Here is a 23,637-nt window from a genome sequence, read left to right as displayed (position 1 = left end):
AACTGAGGACACTCACTCCCCATCACTTCCACAGTTCTCCATGTGGTCTGCGACAGAAGTGGGAAGAAGGAAAACTCAAGTATCAGTGGTGGAAAACGCAAGCAGACAGACTTGCACAAGGAATCTGTATGCCTTGACAGTGAAAAAAGCACAATGGGTCCTACCTTTCTTTCACCATAACAGCTGCTAATCATGCCACGCTGAACACTACTCCAAACCTTGAATCATTTGATCTACTGAGACTGCCTCAGTTCAGCTCTAGAACCTTCCTTTGCAAAGTCTTCTCAGAGAAAATTGCCTGCATCCAAGGTGATTTTTCTGGACTTGAGGAGCAATACATTGGATGCAGACTTGATAACACATCACCTTCTTTTTCTGAGTTTGCTCTGTTCCATGACAGGAAGACACAGAAACACAGCAGGAAATCACAGAATGAGAGAAATTGTCAATACCACCCAAGTGGAGGGAAATCTAATATCCACCCTAAAGCATTCTGTAGTCAGAACAGCAGTTAAAAAAACATTCCTCAGTGCAGCCATCCTCTTCAGTGGTCATCTCCAGTTCCACCTATCTCCTGAATCATAGAAAATAAATAGGGTTGGAGACATTGATCTCCTCTTGATGATGGTGAATTAGCATACATCCATGCTCATATTGCTGGGCATCTCCACAACAATTGAGTCAACAATGTAGTGCTTCTACCCTACTTCAGGGTTGTGGCAGAGGTCAGTGGGAGTTCAGGTGTTCTCACGCTGCATGCACAGAGTCATGATGGGTGCCTATTCTACTGCCTGTAGAGATATTACTTGTGGAGTTCTACAAAGATCCATCGTATCCCCCAACCTGTTACTGATCCTGAAACTGCTAGGATCCATTGTGAGACAGTGTGTACTAACATTTCAGCAGTACGTAGACGCATTCAAGTCTATGATACATTTACATCAGATGCAATCACGGTCATTTTCCAATTCCTCTTAAGGGTGTGGCTGTGATAAACAGCTGGATGAAGCTGAATCTGGAAGAGACTGTTGTGATGCTGGTAGGGAAAGGGAAATTTTTGCAGAACTTTTCATCTTCAATGCATCATACTCCATTGACACCATGTTTTCGGATCGTTAAGAAGATCCATGACTTCGATGTTCACCTGCATAACTCAGTGATTCGGGATATCCTGAAAGCCACACCCTTTTCCCCCTGCAGCTGACTAGAAGACTATGTTCCATCCTGTCACTTGGCCATGATGATCTGCACCTACTGGAGTGAAACTACTGGCCTCAAAAATTGGTCCAGTACATAATGGTTCTCTTAGTCAGCAGCACAAGCCGTTGAAAGTATGTCATCTCAGTGCTCCATTCTCTTCACTAACTTCTTATTTGATCACTGGGTTTATTTCAAGGTTGCAGTCCTGCTCTTCAGAGCCTTCCATGGATTTATCCAAGTTACTTGGAGGATTGCCTTGCTGTATTTAATCTTGATCTCCTGTGACAGGTACGTTCTACTAGAATAATGGAACGGTGTTCCTCATGAGGGAGAATTGTGTGTACAGGAGACTGCTTTCTCGGGGATTGGCCCCCACAACCGTGGAACTGGCTTTTAGACAAAATGATCACAAACCTCAGCACTTTCAGTTGGAAATGCAGCCAGGTTTCTTCAACTGAGCCATATCTCAATGTTATATTTTTTTAAAGCCCTACAGAATGGGGAAAGAAAGTAACAAATACAGAGGTCAATCTTGTGTTCATTTAAATGTGTAAGGTACTCAGCTACTACGTTGAGGAATACAGTGTAAGAACATAGATAAAAACCAGGCCTGGAAAATTGCAGCCTGAGTGATGTAAGTTTTGTTAGTCTTCCTTTCAGTAGCTTTTAAGAGTGTCCACTTTGTGCAAGGAGATACAGCTCAAAATGTGCCTATGTTAAGTGTGCACCCTTTGATTTAACTTAAAGTGTTTTGAGTTTGAAATTTTCAAATGTTTCTAACTTTTTGTTAAATAAAAACAATTATATTCTGAACCAAACAAAGATATGAGTCCTCAAGGAGGATTTTGTCTAAGCCATATTAAAAAACAACTTAAAATGTCTGCTGTTATCAGAGCTGTGTTCAGAAATTACGGCTAAACTGAAAAGAGATTTTTTTTTTAACCTAAATCTCCCTTATCTCAAGTACAGCTTCAATGGGTTTTGCTCAAACTTTTTTTCCCCAATGAATATCACCAGAGGCCACTCAGAAAAAAATCAGCCCAATGTGAATGTTCTAGAAAGTTCTAAGCATACGAAAGCAAGGGATTAGAAAATAAAGTGTTATGCAACCAAGTAAGTTTAATTATATTACTAATAGTTATTGATTTGATCATCATAATGTGTATATAGGAAGTAAATTACATTAGAGACTAGTTAGAGACTAGAGACTATATAAAAATAGAAAGCAAGTTGGAAAAACAGAGTGACTGACTCCTGTATGACTTAATTTAGGATCCTATGAATAGCTGTTTGGATAGCAGTGTAGCTATCTATGCTCCCAGAGAGAGAAATGTTCAAAATAATAATATTTGGAAATCTCACACATGAGCAGTGAAGTGATTTAAAAGGTGAACACTTATTATCTTTCACTAAATCCATTATGGAAAATAAGGGATCCAAATACTAATGAAAAGGGAAGCTGTCAGGGTTCCCTCCCCACTCTGAACTCTGGGGTACAGATGTGGGGACCCGCATGAAAGACCCCCTAATCTTATTTTTACCAGCTTAGGTTAAAAACTTCCCCAAGGCACAAATCCTTCCTTGTCCTTGAATGGGTACTGCTTCTGCCACCAAGTGAGTTAGACAAAGATTCAGGAAAAGGACCACTTGGAGTTCCTGTTTCCCTAAAATATCCCCCCAAGCCCCTTCACCCCCTTTCCTGGGGAGGCTTGAGAATAATCTACCAACCAAATAGGTAAACCAGGTGAGCACAGACCAGACCCTGGGGTTTTTAGGACACTAAAAACCAATCAGATTCTTAAAAAACAGAACTTTATTATAAAGAAAAAACAGTAAAGAAGCACCTCTGTAAAATCAGGATGGAAGGTAACTTTAGAGGGTAATCAGATTCAAAACAGAGTATTCCCCTCTAGGCAAAACTTTAAAGTTACAAAAGACAGGGATAAACCTCCCTCTTAGCACAGGGAAAATTCACAAGCTAAAACAAAAGATAACCTCATGTGCCTTGCCTTGTTTACTTACACTTTTTGTAATATTAGAGACTCGTTTCAGGATTGTTTGGAGGAGATGGATTTCCCCGACCTGGTGCCTCTCTGCCTCCCAAGAGAATACAAAGAAACACAAAACAAAAACCTTCCCCCACAGATTAGAAAGTATCTTCTCCCCTTTTTGGTCCTTTTGATCAGGTGCCAACCAGGTTATCTGAGCTTCTTAACCCTTTATAGGTAAAGGAGGGATTTTATGCTACCCTTAGCAGAATATTTATGACAGAAGCACAATTGGAAATTGACAATGAAGGGCTGTTCGGAGCTATGCCCAGTATCTTCCTAGACAAGTAATGAGGAATAAATGAAGGAGTGGAAGGATTTGAAAGCTACGTGCCTGTTACATATAGAATTGAGTGAATAATGGATTTTTGGTTTGCTGAGAGTTATGAAAAATCCAAAAACAGTTTTTTGTTTCTGGTTGAACTGAAAAAGAATTTTTTAAAAACATTTTTTGATGAATTGAAAAATTGAAACAAAATGTTTTGTTTTGGTCTGACTTGATTTTTTTGTTTGTTTTAAATTCAAGCGTTTTGACAAAAGCAAAGGAGGACTAGATTCATAAAAAAAAGGGAGGTGGGGGGGGGAGATTGCTAGCCCTTCCTTATAACTTTTAGCCCAGTGGTTAGGGTACTCTCCTGAAATATGGAAGACGCAGGTTCAGTGCCCCCCCTTTCCCTTTCTTTTATAAAAGAATGACAATGAACGGTCATTGGTTCAGGAAAAGAGTTAGATTTCAGTGCGATTGATCACTGTGTATACAGTTAAGCACATGTGTAGGTCTTTTCAGGATTGGAGCTCTAGATAGTAAACTCTTTAAGGTAGGAGCCATATCTTATTTTGATACAGAGCTTAGAGTAATGGGGCTCCAATCTTGATTGGGAACCTCAGGCATTAGCACAATACTATTAACAAAAACAAAAAATAAAACGTTTGCAATCATAGCACCTTTCATCTGAAGATCTTAAAGTGTTTTACAATATTAATTAATTTTGCTCCAAAACATCATGGAGAGCTAGGTAAGTATTAATACCCCATTTTACAGTTGAGGAAGAAGACAAAAGAGACATTTAAATGCAAGGTTTTCGTAAATAGGAGCCTAAAGTTAGGTGGTTCTTCAGCTGTTTGTGCGCATGTATGTTCCACTTTAGTTCCTTCACCTTAGGTATGTGCATTCCCCATGCACTTGAGCTGGAGACTTGATTAGCCGTACCTCTGGGGGTGACACATGCACCCTGTGTCCTGATGCCACCATCAGAGGGAAAAAAGGGCAGGGCTGCCTCAGCACCCTCGCAGTTCCTTTTCACTGCCTGTGGTTACAAAGTCAGAGCTTTAGTGGTGCCTCACAGCTCACTGTTGTCAACACTTTTATAGCACTTCTTTGGTACATATTTACACAGAGAGTTAATGCATGACAAGACAGGATGTAATTCTACAGTGCCACACACTAAGGACATGTCTACATTACAAAGTTAAGTCAACTTAATTTCATAAGATCATAGAATCATAGAAGATTAGGGTTGGAAGAGATATTAGGAGGTCATCTAGTCCAACCCCTTGCTCAAGACAGGACCAACATGAACTAAATCATCCCAGCCAGGGCTTTGTCAAGCCAGGCCTTAAAAACCTCTAAGGATGGAGATTCCACCACCTCCCTAGGTAACCCATTCCAGTGCTTCACCACCCTCCTAGTGAAATAGTGTTTCGTTGCCCTCTGCTGGACTCTCTCCAATTTGTCCATATCCTTTCTGTAGTGGGGGGCCCAAAACTGGACGCAATACTCCTGATGTGGCCTCACCAGTGCTGAAGAGAGGGGAATAATCACTTCCCTCTTCTGCTGGCAGTGCTCTTACTAATGCAGCCCAATATGCCATTAGCCTTCTTGGCAACAAGGGCACACTGCTGACTCCTCTCCCGCTTCTCATCCACTGTAATCCCCGGGTACTTTTCTGCAGAACTGCTGCTTAGCCAGTCTGTCCCCAGCCTGTAGCAGTGCATGGGATTCTTCCGTCCTAAGTGCAGGACTCTGCACTTGTCCTTGTTGAACCTCATCAGATTTCTTTTAGCCCAATCCTCCAATTTGTCTAGGTCACTCTGGACCCTATCCTTACCCTCCAGCGTATCTACCTCTCCCCCTGCTTAATTTAAGTCGACATGTAGCCGCTGCAGTAATTAAGTTGATTGGACTTAATTACTGCAAACCATGCTCATTGTCTTGGTAGAGTGCATCCTCACTAGCAGCGCTTGCATCAATGCATAGAGCAGTGCACCATGGGTAGCTATCCCACAGTGCAACTAACCTTTGGGGGTTTTGGGAAGGGCTTGCAATGCCTCGTGGGATCAAAACATTGTCTCAGGGTAGAATGGGAACATGGCTTCAACCTCCCAAGATGCAGTTTCCTCCCTCCCTGTCTCGCTACCCTGATATTAGTGGCAAACAACCCATACTTTTTCACGCCTGTTTTCAAAAGCTTGGCTTTGCCACGCATACGTCATAGCCTGAGAAGCATGGACCCTGCTCAGCTGTGCTTTCTTGTTGTGAGCATTACAAATGCCTCGCACCTTATCCTGCAGTATTTCCAGAGCTGAGACATGCGCTGCCGCATGGAACGTTACAATGTCCTTCGAGCAGCCCTGCTGCAAGCCATAGAATGAAACAGTTCCCAGTTGCTGCTAGCAGTTGCACAGCAGCAGAACACGGTGGAACTCCGTTACTGGTTCTGGGAAAAAAGCATTGACTGGTGGGATTGCATCTTTATGTAGTTAGGGGATGATGAGCAATGGCTGCAGAACTTTAGAATGTGGAAGGCCACTTTCCAGGAACTTTGTGCAGAGCTTTCCCCAGCCCTGAAGCGCAGCAATACTAAAGCTGCTGATAGCAGAGAAGTGAGTGACGATTGCTTTGTGGAACTAGCAATGCCGGACTGCTACTTTTCTGTGTGGAATCAATTTGGAATTGGTAAATCCACTGTTGGAGCTGTTGTGATCGAAGTTGGCAGGGACATTAATTGACTTCTGCTAAGAAGGGTAGTGGCTCTGGGAAATGTGCAGGACATAGTGGATGGTTTTGCTGCAGTGGGGTTCCCTAACTGCAGTGGGCAATATATGACACACATATCCCTATCTTGGCACCAGACCACCTAGCCAGAGAGTACATAAACTGAAAGGGATACCTTTCAGTGGTGTTACAAGTGCTGGTGGATCACAGAGAGCATTTCATGTACATCAACGTGTGATGGCCAGGAAAAGTGCATGACGTGCATTGTTCATAAAGCTGCAATCAGGGACTTTCTTTCTAGATTGCAAAATAACCATAGATGATGTAGAAATGCCAATAGCGATCCTTGGAGACCCAGCCTAATCCTTGTTCCCATGGCTTATGAATCATAGAATCATAGAATATCAGGGTTGGAAGGGACCTCAGGAGGTCATCTAGTCCAACCCCCTGCTCAAAGCAGGACCGATCCCCAATTAAATCATCCCAGCCAGGGCTTTACAAGCCTGACCTTAAAAACTTCTAAGGAAGGAGATTCCACCACCTCCCTAGGTAACGCATTCCAGTGTTTCACCACCCTCCTAGTGAAAACGTTTTTCCTAATATCCAAGCTAAATCTCCCCCACTGCAACTTGAGACCATTACTCCTTGTTCTGTCATCTGCTACCACTCAGAACAGTCTAGAACCATCCTCTTTGGAACCCCCTTTCAGGTACTTGAAAGCAGCTATCAAATCCCTCCTCATTCTTCTCTTCCGTAGACTAAACATCTCCAGTTCCCTCAGCCTCTCCTCATAAGTCATCTGTTCCAGTCCCCTAATCATTTTTGTTGCCCTCCACTGGACTCTTTCCAATTTTTCCACATCCTTCTTGTAGTGTGGAGCCCAAAACTGGACACAGTACTCCAGATGAGGCCTCACCAGTGTCGAATAGAGGGGAACAATCACATCCCCCTCGATCTGCTGGCAATGCCCCTACTTATACATCCGAAAATGCCATTGGCCTTCTTGGCAACAAGGGCACACTGTTGACTCATATCCAGCTTCTCGTCCACTGTAACCCCTAGGTCCTTTTCTGCAGAACTGCTGAATGAAGCCATACGCTGGCCACCTGGACAGCAGGAAGGAGTAGTTCAACAGTCGGCTGAGCAGGTGCAGAATGGTGGTGGAATGTACCTTTGGACATTTAAAGGGTTGCTGGCGCAGTTGGCTTACTAGGCTAGACCTCAGTGAAAGCAATATCCCCATTGTTATCGCTGGCTGCTGTGGGCTCCATAATATATGTTCATCAAAGGAGAGAAGTTTCCACAGGGGTCGGGCATGAAGGCGGATAGGCTGGCAGCTAATTTTGAGCAGCCAGATACCAGGGCAATAAGAAGAGCCCAGCAAGGAGCTCTGCCTCTCTGGGAGACTTTGAAAACCTGTTTCAGTAATGAGCCAGAATACTGTTATGGTAAGTGGCACACAGTATTGTGCAACTTGTTGCCAAGAAGGCTGATGGCATATTAGGCTGCATTAAGCTAATGGCATATTGGGCTGCATTCCCATACCATCCCCTCCGTTGCATCAGTTTCCCTGTATCTCCCCTTCTACCCACCAAATCTCCATGCTTAGAATAAATAAAGAATATTTCATTATTGAAACATTGACTTTAATTGCACAAACAAACCGAAAGACCAGGAAAATAGTTTAACCTTGAGCAAACAGTGTGATAAAATTGGGAGGGGAGAAATCAAGTCAGCTTTTCTGTGTAAGCACAGAAGTCTTGCCTATCAAAGGTCTTAAAATGACCGCCATTAGCTCTTAGTACCCTCCCCAGGTGTTGAGTGGAAGGGATACTGCACCTTCCCTCCCCCCACCCCCACTTCCTGGAAGTTTGGGGAAGGGGGATTTTGAAATAGGGTGATGTTTGCAGGCCGTTCTGCAGGGGCTGCAGAGGGAGTCTAACCTCAAGCTGTTTTTCTTGAAGCTCAATCAGACGCCTCAACATGTCTGATCCTTCATAATCCTCAGGATCTCGTCTTGCATGGCATGTTCATGCTTCCAGAATACTCTCTTGCTGTCCATGTCCAGTTTTTCAGACAATGAAATCTTCCAGGCTCTTAGCTCCATATCATCTGTCCCAGAGGCATTCATTATCTCGCTGAACATGTCATCACCAGTGTTCCCTCTGATTTTTTATGTCCATGTGCGGAATGAATTTTGTTATGTGCACCAATATGGAGGTGAGGCCTAGGGGTTCAGAGTGTGGGAGGGGGCTCAGGGCTGAGGCAGAGGGTTGGGGTGTGGGAGGGTGCGGGCTCTGGGATGGGGCTGGGGATGAGGGGTTTGGCATGCGGGAGGGGGCTCAGGGTTGGGGCAGAGGGTGGGGGTGCAGAGGGTGCGAGCTCTAGGGTAGGGCCAAAGATGAGGGGTTTGGGAAGGGGCTCAGGGCTGGGGCAGAGGGTTGGGGTGCGGTGCGGGGGTGGAGCCAGGGATGAGGGGTTTGAGGTGCAGGCTATCCTAGAGCTGCAGTGGGGAGAGATGACTCCTCTCAGCCCTCTCTTGCCATAGCAGATTGGGGCTGGAGGAGAGGCGCCTCTCCCCAGCTGTGGCAGCTCCAGTGGGGCTGGGTTGGGACAAGGGAGGGGCTCTTCTCCCCGGCACTTCTGGTGGGCCTGGGCTGGGCTGAGGGAAGGGCTTCTCTCCCCCGGCCAAGGCAGGTCCGCGCTGGTGCCGGCGGGGATGGACACCTCTCCTCCGGCCGAGGCAGGTCCGTGCTGGGGCCAACGGTGAGGGATGCCTCTCCCTTGGCCATGGCAGGGATGCGCTGTGGCCAACGGTGAGGGGCAACCTCTCCAGGCTGCTGCAGGTCCGCGCTGGGGCCGGCGGGGAGGGCCCTTAGCCCCTGCCTGAGGCTTAATAGGCAGCTGCGCAGCCGCACAGCTTAGAGGGAACTTAGGTCATCACACGTTCTTTTTCTGTCTTCTAATCTGTTAAAGCCTCTCCGACAGTGTGGAGGATATGCTAAAGGCCAAGCTTTCTACTGTAAGGCATGCAAAGCACAAGGCAACCATTGTCAGTGCATACCCTAGTACAAAGTCGGTATTTTAAAATCACACTCCCTCCCCTCTGCCCCCCCTTAACACTGCTGGTAGCAGTTGCCCTGGGCTTCCAGATTCCAAGGTCAAGCAGATCCTAGCCATCCAAACCACAGGCATGTTAGCGAAAACGTGGTTGAGGTACCGTGGGTGGCGGATCACATGCTCTGTTTGCAGTATGAGTACTTGTAATGAAAGCTTCCACCATCTCCCCAAGGTGACCCTATGGGTTATCAGTCTCCTGAGGGTAAAGGAGGTGGCAAGGGAGCAGATGTTGCAACCACCTGGGTAAAGACCTGGTCCTTATGCTGTGTACCGGAATGATGACAGCAGAATTAATACTAGAGTGGCATGGGAAAGTGTCCTACTGAGGTGGTAGAAATAAGACAACCCTCTCCAGCAACCTTCTGCAAAGGATAGCAGAGTGTTTCCTGGAGATCTCCCTGGAGGACATAAACAGTCTTTTGGGCTGTATAAGTAGGAGCATTGCCAGCAGATCAAGGGACGTGATCATTCCCCTCTATTCGGCATTGGTGAGGCCTCATCTGGAGTACTGTGTGTCCAGTTTTGGGCCTCACACTACAAGAAGGATGTGGAAAAATTGGAAAGAGTCCAGCAGAGGGCAACAAAAATGATTAGGGGGCTGGAGCACATGACGTGTGAGGAAAGGCTGAGGAAACTGGGATTGTTTAGTCTGCAGAAGAGAAGAATGAGGGGGGATTTGATAGCTGCTTTCAACTACCTGAAAGGGGGTTCCAAAGAGGATGGATCTAGCCTGTTGTCAGTGGTAGCATATGACAGAACAAGGAGTAATGGTCTCAAGTTGCAGTGGGAGAGGTATAGGTTGGATATTAGGAAAAAAGTATTCACTAGGAGGTTGGTGAAGCACTGGAATGGGTTACCTAGTGCAGTCCTGGAATCTCCTTCCTTCGAGGTTTTTAAGGTCAGGCTTGACAAAGCCCTGGCTGGGATGATTTAGTTGGGGATTGGTCCTGCTTTGAGCAGGGGGTTGGACTAGATGACCTCCTGAGGTCCCTTCCAACCTTGATATTCTATGATTTTCTTGGGGCACCCTCTCCGTAGTTGGAGCGTACACTGGGAAACAGATACCCACTGCACCTCACTTTTTCTTCAAATTAAACATAAAATATAAGAGCATGTAACCCCTACAGTTTGATTGAAATTGCATACTCACCAGAGGTGCCTTTCCCGGCATCACGCTCGGCCATTATGCTGTCTTGCGACCAACTGGACTGCTCTGAGGTTAAAAATAGCTCCTGACTCTTGGGGAGAATGGATCCCCGGCTTGCCTGTCTCCCATTCTCCTCTTCCTCATCCACAATTCCCTCCTTGTTCCTCAGGTGGCCCCGGACCCAGACTCTTGTGAGGTATCCACGCTGCATTTGTGGGTAGTTGTGGGGTCGCCACTGAGAATCGCATGCAGCTCATTGTAGACATGGCATATCTGTGGTGCAGAACCAGAATGACTGTTTGTGTCCCTTGTCTTCTGGTACACTCGCCGAAGTTCTTCGATTTTCACGCAGCACTGCTGTATGTCCCTGGTGTAGCTCTTTTCCACCATGCCCCACACAATCTTTGTGTATGTGTCGACTTTTCTATGGCTGGGTCGGAGCTGTGCCTGCACAAACTATTCTCTCCACAGACCAATAAGATCCACCACCTTCTATGTACTCCAGACTGGAGTGCGTTCGGTGCGTTGAGTCACCATGATCAGCTGGGTTGCCGAGCTCTCCATGTTGATCAAACAGTAGGGATTTCCCTACACTCCCCCCCCGAATTTCCCCAACACCCCTTCACCCCAGTTTTGTGAACTAATTACATGCAGTGTTGCCAATTTAGTGACTGTTTAGAAATTTGAATTGAAATTGAAACATTAATACACACTTAAGTATAATAGATTTGAAAAATATGAACATAGGCTAGCTTCCTTATACAGGTGTTGTTTTTTATGACAGTGTCAGTGCTTTCATTTCGGTGATGTTGGCCAACATAATAATTTCAAATGATGATTTGTAAGCAAACTCTAAATGAGCTCTCCCTGACAGCTAGTGATGAGCTGGGGGCTGGGAGCAAAGGCTTCAGGACCAGATTGTATTTACATTCACACCTAATCACCTAGATATCCAGCAAACAGAGCTGTGTTGCCCAAGTGATAGATTTTGGCTGGGGTTGGGTTACAAATCACTTGAATGTGGGGCGGGGGTAGGTAATGAAATGTTGTTGTTCTTATTGTATGAGTAAAGGGCAGTGGAACTGTACTTAGCCTGTGCTGATTGAGGGCATCAAGAGAGAGGATAGAGAATAAGATGGAGAATATCTTATTGGCCTTATATAAATCCATGGTGCGCCCACATCTTGAATACTGCACATAGTTGTAGTCTCATCATCTCAAAAAAGATATACTGGCATTAGAAAAGGTTCAGAAAAGGGCAACTAAAATGATTAGGGGTTTGGAACAGGTCCCATATGAGGAGAGATTAAAGAGGCTAGGGCTTTTCAGCTTGGAAAAGAGGAGACTAAGGGGGGATATGGTATATAAAATCATGAGTGGTGTGGAGAAAGTGAATAAGGAAAAGTGATTTACTTGTTCCCATACTATAAGAACTAGGGGCCACCAAGTGAAATTAATGGGCAGCAGGTTTAAAACAAAAGGAAGTTCTTCTTCACTCAGCGCACAGTCAACCTGTGGGAACTCCTTGCCTGAGGAGGTTGTGAAGGCTAGGACTATAACAGGGTTTAAAAGAGAACTGGATACATTCATGGAGGTTAAGTCCATTAATGTCTATTAGCTGGGATGGGTAAGAAATGGTGTCCCTAGTCTGTGTTTGTCAGAGGGAGGAGATGGATGGCAGGAGAGAGATCACTTGATCATTACCTGTTAGGTTCACTCCCTCTGGGGCACCTGGCATTGGCCACTGTCGGTAGACAGGATACTGGGCTGGATGAACCTTTGGTCTGACCCAGTATGGCCATTCTTATGTTCTTATGAGAGGGTGGGGACAGGTGTTTCGCTTGATGGTCTGCTTGAGTCACAAGTACTATTTGACCTGCCCCTTTCTACTATTTAAAGAAAGAGCTGATTACGCTCCATAGATAGTCTTTTGTTCTGTTAAGTGACCACTACAGCTGAAATCACTGATAATCAGGTCTAAGTGCTTAGACCTGCTGTGGGACAGTGTTTCTGTGGAAGAGATGGTCCAGTCTGTACTAGCAGCGAGGTTCCCCCACTGAGAGATCAGCTGAAATCACTGAGAGCTGGGTGGAACCTCAAGAGACCACTTGCAGAGGTCACAGTGGCAGGTGGCAGCAGAAGGTGACAGCGCAGGGCCATTGGCAACAGAGCGATGGAGTGAACGGTGGCACAATGAATAACAGTGGCCAGAGCGAACAGTGAGCAGCTGGAGGAACGTGCAAGGTGCCTTCTTGTCCCCCAGCTGGGAGGTGAACTCATGTGAAAGCACCTCTGAATGCTGAGTCTCCACTGACCAAGGACAACACCGGTGAGTGTTAATGGGCTGTTAAGAATGCTGGAGACACAACACAGTTCATGCGAACAAACATGGCTGTGGCATCCTACTTTCTATTTAAGCAAGAGATACCACACATTACAAACTGGAGGCCAGTGTTAAGTGCATTGTCACTTGTTCACCCTGAAGTTGAACACTGGTTCCGAACAAGACCAGCAAATGCTCACTATCTTTCTGCAAGATACTCAACTGACTGGCTACAAGCATGTGGTGCAACAGTGGAAGACTCAACAGTTGAAAAAGTGAAGAACTCTCTCACCACATTCAAAAAATTTGCATACGTGGCTGATGAATGCACCGATGCAAATGGGCATCAAGTATTAAGTCATTGTGTACTTTATCTTGATGTCAGTGGTAGGCCAGTAGATGTATTTCTAGATGTTCAAGTTATAGAAGACACATCAGCTGCGTCTGTGACAACCCACATCTTAGAAGAGTTAAATGCTTGTCAGTTGGATTCCAAACGGATGGCTGCTTGTGCATTTGATGGAGTTGCAAACTTCTCTGAAAGACATGGTGGAGTACAAGCTTTGCTCAGAGAAAAGTGTAAGCCTAATCTCTCCTATAGACACTGTAGAGGCCATCTACTCCAACTAGTGCTAGTACAAGCTGCAGACTCTTCAAAAGACATTAACAAAGCTATAAATTTGATGTCTTCATTATATTCTTTTTTCAGCAAGAGTCCAAAAAAGACTGAATATCTAGGAAAATATGGAAGATACACTGGGGCTGAAGTTCAAATTAGTCCAACCTGGGAAAACCCTCTGGTTTTCTCATGATTGATCCTTGGCTGTTGTCTTAAAATTACTCCAGCCATTGTTACTGGCTTTGGAAAGTATCTACCAAGATGGGATGGATCTAAGTAGTGAGGCTTAGGGTTTTGCTACTATGTTCAGAGAAGACTATTGCCATTCTCTCTCTTGTAAGTCTACTGTTGAAACCACTTGGGTCATTAAACAATGCCATCCAGGCATCTGCTACAACAGTAGTAGATCTTTGTCCAGCAATAGAAGCTACATTTGGATCAATCAGAGAGCTATCCATTGAAAAAGTACTGGAAGAAGCAAAGACTTCAGTCCAGAAGTTGACTAATGAAGGCATTTATATTGAATCCTTAAGTGAAGAGGACAAGAAGTATTTGTTAAGCCAGCTGAAAAAGTACACAGACTTGATTCTTAAAAACCTACAACAGAGACTTCTGGATTCTAGTGAACCTCTACATAGCTTTTGCTGTCCTATAAAACACCGACAGTTGAGCGGAGTGAAACACTACCAGCAATGGGGCTGCCATGTGCTCAGGACAGAATAGAGAATTTGAACACAGGTTGGAGTATCAGGCAATGAATGAATGAAGATTTGACTTCAACTTCTTTTTTATCATCACTAATGGCTCAAACTGATCTTTGTGCTATGTTTCCTGGGATGAAAGAAGTAGGAATGCATCTCTTGCTACTCCCAGTCACAACAGCTACAGTTGAGTGTTCTTTTTCATCATTGAACAGAACTTTGTGTTCTGAAAGAAGTCACCTTCTGCCTGATCATGTGAATGAACTAATGAGCATATCAGTTGAAGGAATGTAAGTATCGGACATAGGAGAAGCCACCAAAGATGAAAGCATTGCATTCAAGAAGTTCATTAACAGAGTTGTGCAAAATTATAACGAGAAACCGAGAAGGATGTAGATGTAGTGCTTCATAGAAGGCTTGAGTAGCCAACTTTAATTTGTGTGATGATTTTAAAACATGAGTTAAATCTAATAGTCATGAAACATTTTTCAGTTTTTACTATGGTGCCATACAGCCCACCTTCACCCTCACGGTCGCACCTCTGATCGGCCCTGAGACCTCCCCACCCCGCAAATTCGAACACCTCCCTAATGTCAATTCCTGGGGAAAACACTGTCAAACAGGAAATGGGAATTCAAAAATTCCAAGGGCTTTAAAGGGGAGGGGCTGTTTCCTGTGTACCCAGTGGCTGTGCAGCGGAGTTGAAAACGATAACCAGAGTGGTCACAGCGGAGCATTGTGGCACATCTGCTGTAGGCCAATACAGTCGATTTACACAGTGCTGTGTCTATACTGCCTCTCTGTCGACCAACAACATCAAATTAAGCGCTATGTCTCTCGCAGAGGTGGAGTAATTAAGTCGACATAACAGTCAAGTTAGGTTGGTAGGAGGGACCTGGTAGTGTAGACGCATACAGGTTGATATAAGGTGGCTTTCATCAACCTATGTTTGTAGTGTAGACCAGGTCTAAATCAGTGGCTCTCAACCTTTCCAGACTATTGTACCCCTTTCAGGAGTCTGATTTGTCTTGCGTAGCCCCAAGTAAACGTAACTTAAAAACTACTGGCTTACAAAATCAGACATAAAAATTCAAAATGTCACAGCACACTATTACTGAAAAATTGAGTACTTTCTCATTTTTACCATAAAATTATAAAATAGATCAATTGGAAAATAAATATTTTACTTATATTTCAGTGTATAATATATAGAGCAGTATAAACAAGTCATGTCTATATGAAATTTTAGTTTATACTGACTTCGCTAGTGTTTTTTATGTAGCCTGCTGTAAAACTAGGCATATATCTAGATGAGTTGATGTGTGCTCTGGAAGACCTCTGTGTACCCCTAAGGATACCCTTACCTCTGGTTGAGAACCACTGGTCTAAGTCACCATGTGGACCCTGCTACCTCACTAAAAGTTTTGTAGTGCACTTTGACATACTGGTGCTTAGTGCCCATTCAACAACATAAAGTTTGTTTTTACAAATAATTAGACCATGGCAAACTGGGGTGTGAATCTACCCTGCGGTAACCTGCTGCAGTCTCACTGTCCATATGCACCCTGCTGACACATATTAACAGTCCCTTAATGCACTATGAACTAGTCCCATTTCAAAGAGGACTGTTAACATGCATCAACAGGATGCACACAGACTGTTATACTCTGGCAGACTACTGCAGTTTAGTTTCACACCCCATTTTGCCATGGTCTAATTGTTCCTCAAAGGGCCCAGTACTGTTATCTTCTGCACTGTCTCTACAGGTTCAGTTTCCGTGAGTACTAATGACCTTGGTACTGGTAATTTTGGTCAACAAGATCATCCCCAATGACTTTGTTCGCAAGACCAGCACTAACAGGGTCATTACTGATGAAGCCTCCCAGCTCACAGTCAGTACCATCCTATCCAGTACCATATTGGTATTGTCTACACCTCCTATATAGTAGCTAAAGACTTGATGGTTTTGTCCCTTCCTGACTCTCTACTCTTCTCTCATCTGAGTCAGGGAGCATCAGGGAAGATCTTACCCAAATATAGCTTACAGGCCATTCTTATTAACTAAAGTAAACTTTATTAAAAAAGAAAAGAGAGAGAGAGTATTGGTTAAAAGATCATTATACATACAGAATTGAATAAATTATCAGTTTAATAGTAGAGATGGTGAGCTTTAAAGTTTCAAAGAGTTCTTTCAGAGTTAGTCCATAAGTTCAGTTCAATGTCCAATATCAGTTTGATCCATTGGGTGAAGAATAGTTGCTTTGAAGTAGAATTACCTATTTCCTATGTATACACAGGTAACTGGTTGCATTCATTAGCATAAGGTAATTATCCATTAAGCAGGTCAAAGACAGTTTACTACAACGTTCAAAGAGAAATATAGACAATTACACTATTACAGCCAAGTTTAATCTAAATGTTAATATTCTCTTTTGATCTCTGAATCGATAGCTATAGTAATAGACAGGAACTATCTGTTTACATCAGTGGTGGTTTACATGGTTAACAACTAACAACATAAAAACACATACAATTAGTATTACCTTTAATTCTCTAACAATACAGGTTTGCATTTCAAAACTCTAGTCTATTTAACATAGCTATGTTAGCTATTTATAAGGAATAGCCCTAGTTAGTATTTACATACTTCTCTCAGATGTCTTTAAAGGTTGAATTTGGGTCATTTAGCCTACAAGTTGCTTAACCCTTTCTGGCCCGGTGTCATAGCTCCTAAATAAATAAGCTGATTTTCAAAAGTGCTGAGAACCTTGCTGTTCTCAATAAAGTCAATGGAAACTGTTGAGTGGTGAACATTTTTGAGAAGCAGGCCTCTTACTTGGTACTTAAATATGAGACTAGAAGTCTAAATTTAAGCTTCTGTTTTTGAAAATCTTATGTGACTTGCCAAAAGTCACAAAGGAGGTCTGTGGCAGAGCTAGGAATTGAACCTAGTATTTCTGATTCCAACTTGTTCTTTTACCACAAGACCATATTAGTTTAGTTCTTGTATCATTTCAATCTTTGACTTACTATACCTGTAAAAGTTATTTGTTACTTTTTGACATATAAACAGCCATCTGAAGTGCTTATATGCTTGTTGTGTTTTATTTCTTAGACTATCGTAGAGCTTTCTGAAGAACGGGACTGTCTTCATTTTCTACCTCACGCATCAGCAGCACAATCACCTTGTGGATCTCCAGGCATTAAACGCACTGAAAGCAGACAGCACTTGTCAGTGGAGCTAGCAGATGCCAAAGCAAAAATAAGAAGACTTAGGCAGGAGCTGTAAGTACATATTGATTGGAAATGAATCTCAATGCGAGAATTGGGTTCTTGGGTCTTACAGTATTGCTGACCTCACACAATACTGTACTCTCTAGGCCAATTGTCCAGTTTTAAATATGAAACGGTAGTTTTAAATATATTTTGGAGCTATTACTATTATATATTATCTAGAGTGTGAGAATTTTATTGTAACAACAGCTGTAGTTTCAGATGTGTCTTAGTATATGTGCTTTTTCTCTTACTGTATATTGAGAATTCATTGATGTTTTAGCTATGAACATATCAACAGAACAATAAGTTGAACTTTTGAGTATGTTGTGGTTAGTTTGTGTCATTGTGATGATGTAAAATGAGTGTGAAGTGCTCATAAAAGTATACTATGCAACTTCCTGAGGGTTCGCATATTTGGGAACTCCTTGCGGGTTTGGGATATACATGACCAATCGTGAGTTGCCATGCAGTTCAGTGACTTATGTTAAACCTGCGGTGCCTGGTTGGTGTAATTGAGCCATTTCACATTCACAATCTTCAGATAATGTAATGGCCTGTCTATATGAGAAGTTAGTGCACAGAAAGCTAGGGTGTGAATTTACAGCACAGTAGGTGCAACCCCACTAACTCCCTATGTGTACATTCTTACACATTCTTGTGTACTTTACCTTAGGCTTGGTAAACCAGTCAATTGACCAGTCAAATAATGACCACCTGTTATTCGACCCCTCCTGTTTATCCTCAGCCAAAACCTTACTGATCATATAAAAAGTTCTGTGCGATTGACAGTGTTGTGACATCACATCTCTATAGAAGTCCTTCTCTCCCTGCTCTGTTTCTGCTTCTTTTGCTGCTTATGAGTTGATTGTTTTTGCTGCAGGAAGGAGTGGCCACCTGCTCCCCTTTATGTGATCTGGGAGTCTGTAAGCGTCTTGGGGAGGAGAGGGCAGCAAGCCCAAAAGCATTTTGATTTACTGGAATCTTCTGGAATAGGATCAGTTAGAAATAGAACTGAATGGCTACTGGTTGACTGAAATACAAGAACAGGTTTCAGAGTAGCAGCCGTGTTAGTCTGTATTCACAAAAAGAAAAGGAGTACTTGTGGCACCTTAGAGACTAACAAATTTATTTGAGCATAAGATTTCGTGAGCTACAGCTCACTTCATCGGATGCATCTGATGAAGTGAGCTGTAGCTCACGAAAGCTTATGCTCAAATAAATTTGTTAGTCTTCTAAGGTGCCACAAGTACTTCTTTTTTTTTAAATACAAGAAATACTTCATAATCTAGAGAGCATTCTAGAAGTAATGAGACATTAATAACAGTACACAGAGCTCTGTGTCTCTTAAAAACTTATCTCTCTCACCAACAGAAGTTGGTCCAATAAAAGATTCTACCTCACCCACCAGTGACATAATAAATGATGCAGAGTAGGAGAAAGCCAAAATCATTTGCATGGAAATTTTTTACTAGATAGGAACATGGAAAAACTGTTCAAACTATATGGAAGATCTTTTTGCTGAGTATAACACATGTATTTAGAATGAAGAAACACTTGTTGAATTCTTGTGATATATGTCCAACTACTGTCAAAGATAGATTATTATGGTCAAACAACAAGAAAGGGAAAAGTGGTCTGCATCAAAATTTGTCTGCATTCTCCTACTTTGTCTTCGGCAGCAGTATCACAACACATGGAGTCTTTTGATGAAGATAGTGATATGACAATGAAAGTGAAGCTGATGCCATTTCTTGATCTTCTAATAAGAATTTTACTACTCCATCTGGTTCAGCATTTAAAACTCCTACTTCTGAAAAGTCTTCAGATGTTCTTGAAAGTGGTATTAAGAGGTTTTTGGATAGAGTGTCCTGTTACCAGAAAAATGAACTTAATTGTAGATTTGCTAGAGGTATTTATGCCAGTAGTACACTTAATATAGTCAGTAATCCTTATATGCCATAATTTTTTCATAAGTTTTGTCCAATTTACAAAATACTAAGTAGGAAACAGCTTGCAGGAAGTCTTCTGAATGCTGAAGTGGATGATGTGAAAAAAGAGAGCTGGTGTTTTTATTGCACAAACCCCTCATATCTCTAGTGTCTGATGGATGGAGCAATGAGACTGTCATCAACTTCATGATAACAGCTCCACAACCAAAGTTTTACTTGTTCCATTGCATAACTGAGCATCATTACACAGCCCAACGTATAGCTGACCAGTTAAAAAAATATAATGGACTTGGGTCAACGGAAGGTTATTTCATTTGTGGCTGACGAAGTGGCTAATATGGAAGCTCTGCTTGGTGGTCTTTGATAAATGTTCTGTGTTATGAATGAGCTGCCCATACAATGCGGGTTTTCACTGGTGAAACTGAAGATCTGACAACTTTCTCATCATGCCTCGAAAATGAAAAGCATTGTCAATTTTTTAAAAAACAAAGAAGTATCAACAGCCTTTTTCAGTGTCATTTAATACAGCACTCAATTTCATCCACATTGAGTAAGGCTTGTTGTACTCAATGGGCATCTTCTATTAAATGTCTCAAAGATCTTCAAATAAGCAAGAAAGCTAGTCAGTCAGCTTGAAGAAATGGTGGCTAGGTGCTACCTCTGAAAAATCCTCACTAATATTCTTGAAGACAATGCCTTTTTGGATCTGAAACGCAAAAATTCATTTCACTGCCTGAACTTGTAGCTCAGTCCATTCCGAATTGGAAAATGATAGTTCTGTATTGTCTGAGGTTCAGGAACTTGTTCTTGGTGTTAAAACTTATTTGGGAGAAATAATATCCTTCATTGGATCAGTGGAAGAGACTTTGTGTAGCTCAAAAGCTTGTCTTATCTCTTCCACCAGCAGAAGTTGATCCAATAAAAGATATACGCTCACCTACCTTGGTCTCTCACATCCTGGGACCAATGTGGCTACAACAACACTTTGTAAGAGACATATTTGTGAGAATAATGAACGCAGTCCACTTGCAAAAGCTGAAGAGAAGAAGATAATAGACAAGTTTCAGAGTAGCAGCCGTGTTAGTCTGTATTCGCAAAACGAAAAGGAGTACTTGTGGCACCTTAGAGACTAACCAATTTATTTGAGCATAAGCTTTTGTGAGCTACAGCTCACTTCATCGGATCATAGAATCATAGAATATCAGGGTTGGAAGGGACCTCAGGAGGTCATCTAGTCCAACCCCCTGCTCAAAGCAGGACCAATCCCCAATCAAGTCATCCCAGCCAAGGCTTTGTCAAGCCTGACCTTAAAAACTTCCAAGGAAGGAGATTCTACCACCTCCCTAGGTAACGCATTCCAGTGTTTCACCACCCTCCTAGTGAAAAAGTTTTTCCTAGTATCCAACCTAAACCTCCCCCACTGCAACTTGATTACTCCTTGTCCTGTCCTCTTCTACCACTGAGAATAGTCTAGAACCATCCTCTCTGGAACCACCTCTCAGGTAGTTGAAAGCAGCTATCAAATCCCCCCTCATTCTTCTCTTCTGCAGACTAAACAATCCCAGTTCCCTCAGCCTCTCCTCATAAGTCATGTGTTCTAGACCCCTAATCATTTTTGTTGCCCTTCGCTGGACTCTCTCCAATTTATCCACGTCCTTCTTGTAGTGTGGGGCCCAAAACTGGACACAGTACTCCAGATGAGGCCTCACCAATGTCGAATAGAGGGGAACGATCACGTCCCTCGATCTGGTCGCTATGCCCCTACTTATACATCCCAAAATGCCATTGGCCTTCTTGGCAACAACGGCACACTGCTGACTCATATCCAGCTTCTCGTCCACTGTAACCCCTAGGTCCTTTTCCACAGAACTGCTGCCTAGCCATTCGGTCCCTAGTCTGCAGCTGTGCATTGGGTTCTTCCGTCCTAAGTGCAGGACGCTGCACTTATCCTTATTGAACCGCATCAGGTTTCTTTTGGCCCAATCCTCCAATTTGTCTAGGTCCCTCTGTATCCTATCCCTGCCCTCCAGCGTATCTACCACTCCTCCCAGTTTAGTATCATCTGCAAATTTGCTGAGAGTGCAATCCACACCATCCTCCAGATCATTTATGAAGATATTGAACAAAACCGGCCCCAGGACCGACCCCTGGGGCACTCCACTTGACACCGGCTGCCAACTAGACATAGAGCCATTGATCATTACCCGTTGAGCCCGACAATCTAGCCAACTTTCTACCCACCTTATAGTGCATTCATCCAGCCCATACTTCTTTAACTTGCTGACAAGAATACTGTGGGAGACCGTGTCAAAAGCTTTGCTAAAGTCAAGAAACAATACATCCACTGCTTTCCCTTCATCCACAGAATCAGTAATCTCATCATAGAAGGCTATTAGATTAGTCAGGCATGACCTACCCTTGGTGAATCCATGCTGACTGTTCCTGATCACTTTCCTCTCGTGTAAGTGCTTCAGGATTGATTCCTTGAGGACCTGCTCCATGATTTTTCCGGGGACTGAGGTGAGGCTGACTGGCCTGTAGTTCCCAGGATCCTCCTTCTTCCCTTTTTTAAAGATTGGCACTACATTAGCCTTTTTCCAGTCATCTGGGACTTCCCCCGTTCGCCACGAGTTTTCAAAGATAATGGCCAATGGCTCTGCAATCACATCCGCCAATTCCTTTAGCACTCTAGGATGCAACTCGTCCGGCCCCATGGACTTGTGCACGTCCAGCTTTTCTAAATAGTCCCTAACCACCTCTTTCTCCACAGAGGGCTGGCCATCTACTCCCCATGTTGTGATGCCCAGCACAGCAGTCTGGGAGCTGTCCTTGTTAGTGAAGACAGAGGCAAAAAAAGCATTGAGTACATTAGCTTTTTCCACATCCTCTGTCACTAGGTTGCCTCCCTCATTCAGTAAGGGGCCCACACTTTCCTTGGCTTTCTTCTTGTTGCCAACATACCTGAAGAAACCCTTCTTGTTACTTTTGATATCTCTTGCTAGCTGCAGCTCCAGGTGCGATTTGGCCCTCCTGATTTCATTCCTACATGCCCGAGCAATATTTTTATACTCTTCCCTGGTCATATGTCCAACCTTCCACTTCTTGTAAGCTTCTTTTTTATGTTTAAGATCTGCTAGGATTTCACCGTTAAGCCAAGCTGGTCGCCTGCCATATTTACTATTCTTTCGACTCATCGGGATGCATCAGAGCTTATGCTCAAATAAATTGGTTAGTCTCTAAGGTGCCACAAGTACTCCTTTTCTTTTTGCTTGTTGTTACTTCATAGAATCATAGAATATCAAGGTTGGAAGGGACCTCAGGAGGTCATCTAGTCCAACCCCCTGCTCAAAGCAGGACAAATCCCCAACTAAATCATCCCAGTCAGGGCTTACCTTCTTGAACCACACTTCAGGGGCCAAGACATTTCTGATGATAAGTTTGATTCAGCCTGTAACTTCATAGTGGCTGTTGCAAATTTTAAAGGATATACAAATGAACAAACAACTCTGACCGAGACAGGAAATTATAAAACAAGAATCAGCTCATTCAGTCATAAAACATAAAACAATATGTAGTGCAATCCCAGCAGCTGAATTGAAATACTTCTGCACTTCCATCATGGTGGAAAGGGTTGTGTCCTCATTGCATTCTAGCTGCAAAGTGGTAGAAATTCTTTTAACACTTCTGTGTACGACTGCTTGTGCAGAACTAAATTGGTTGGTTTGCGGAATCATTCGTTCAAAAATCAGAAATAGACTGCAGACCTCCACTACTGGGAATCTGGTGAGTACGCATCACAATTTAAGATTGGAGGAGAAAATGGCAGATGAAGATGTATTCATCAGATGAAGAGCAAGAAGGAGATACTGATAAGTGATGAGGATGACAAAGATATAGATGAAGCAGTTGAAGCTGATAAAGAAAAAGAAGTTAATGAAAAGCAAGCTGCATGAACAGTTTGCTTGCTGCCTACCTAGTAATTTAAAAATTATTATTATTATTATTATTTTGGTAACTGTTCAGTCTTGAATAATGTTTGCATTTAAATGCTAACCTGACATGTCTAAAAAAGGTAGTCATGATTCTTTCATTTTTTAGGTTTCAGAGTAATAGCCGTGTTAGTCTGTATTCGCAAAAAGAAAAGGAATACTTGTGGCACCTTAGAGACTAACTAATTTATTTGAGCATGAGCTTTCGTGAGCTACAGCTCACTTCATCGGATGCATACTGTGGAAACTGCAGAAGACATTATATACACA

General features: G+C 43.2%; 1 protein-coding gene across 9 annotated transcripts in view; it reads left to right on the top strand.

Moving 5' to 3' along the window:
* Positions 1 to 23,637, top strand: part of CCDC88A (coiled-coil domain containing 88A) — a 357,211-nt gene that overhangs the window by 146,790 nt on the left and 186,784 nt on the right. For all 9 annotated transcript variants that reach the window (XM_007070064.4, XM_043543868.1, XM_007070062.4 and 6 more), the window contains exon 8: positions 17,269 to 17,438. In XM_007070064.4, the coding sequence (XP_007070126.2) occupies positions 17,269 to 17,438 (170 nt within the window). The remainder of the gene's footprint in view (positions 1 to 17,268; positions 17,439 to 23,637) is intronic.

Source organism: Chelonia mydas, chromosome 3 (assembly GCF_015237465.2).
Source record: "Chelonia mydas isolate rCheMyd1 chromosome 3, rCheMyd1.pri.v2, whole genome shotgun sequence".
NCBI lineage: Eukaryota > Metazoa > Chordata > Testudines > Cheloniidae > Chelonia > Chelonia mydas.
This window is presented reverse-complemented; position numbering and strand designations above follow the sequence as displayed.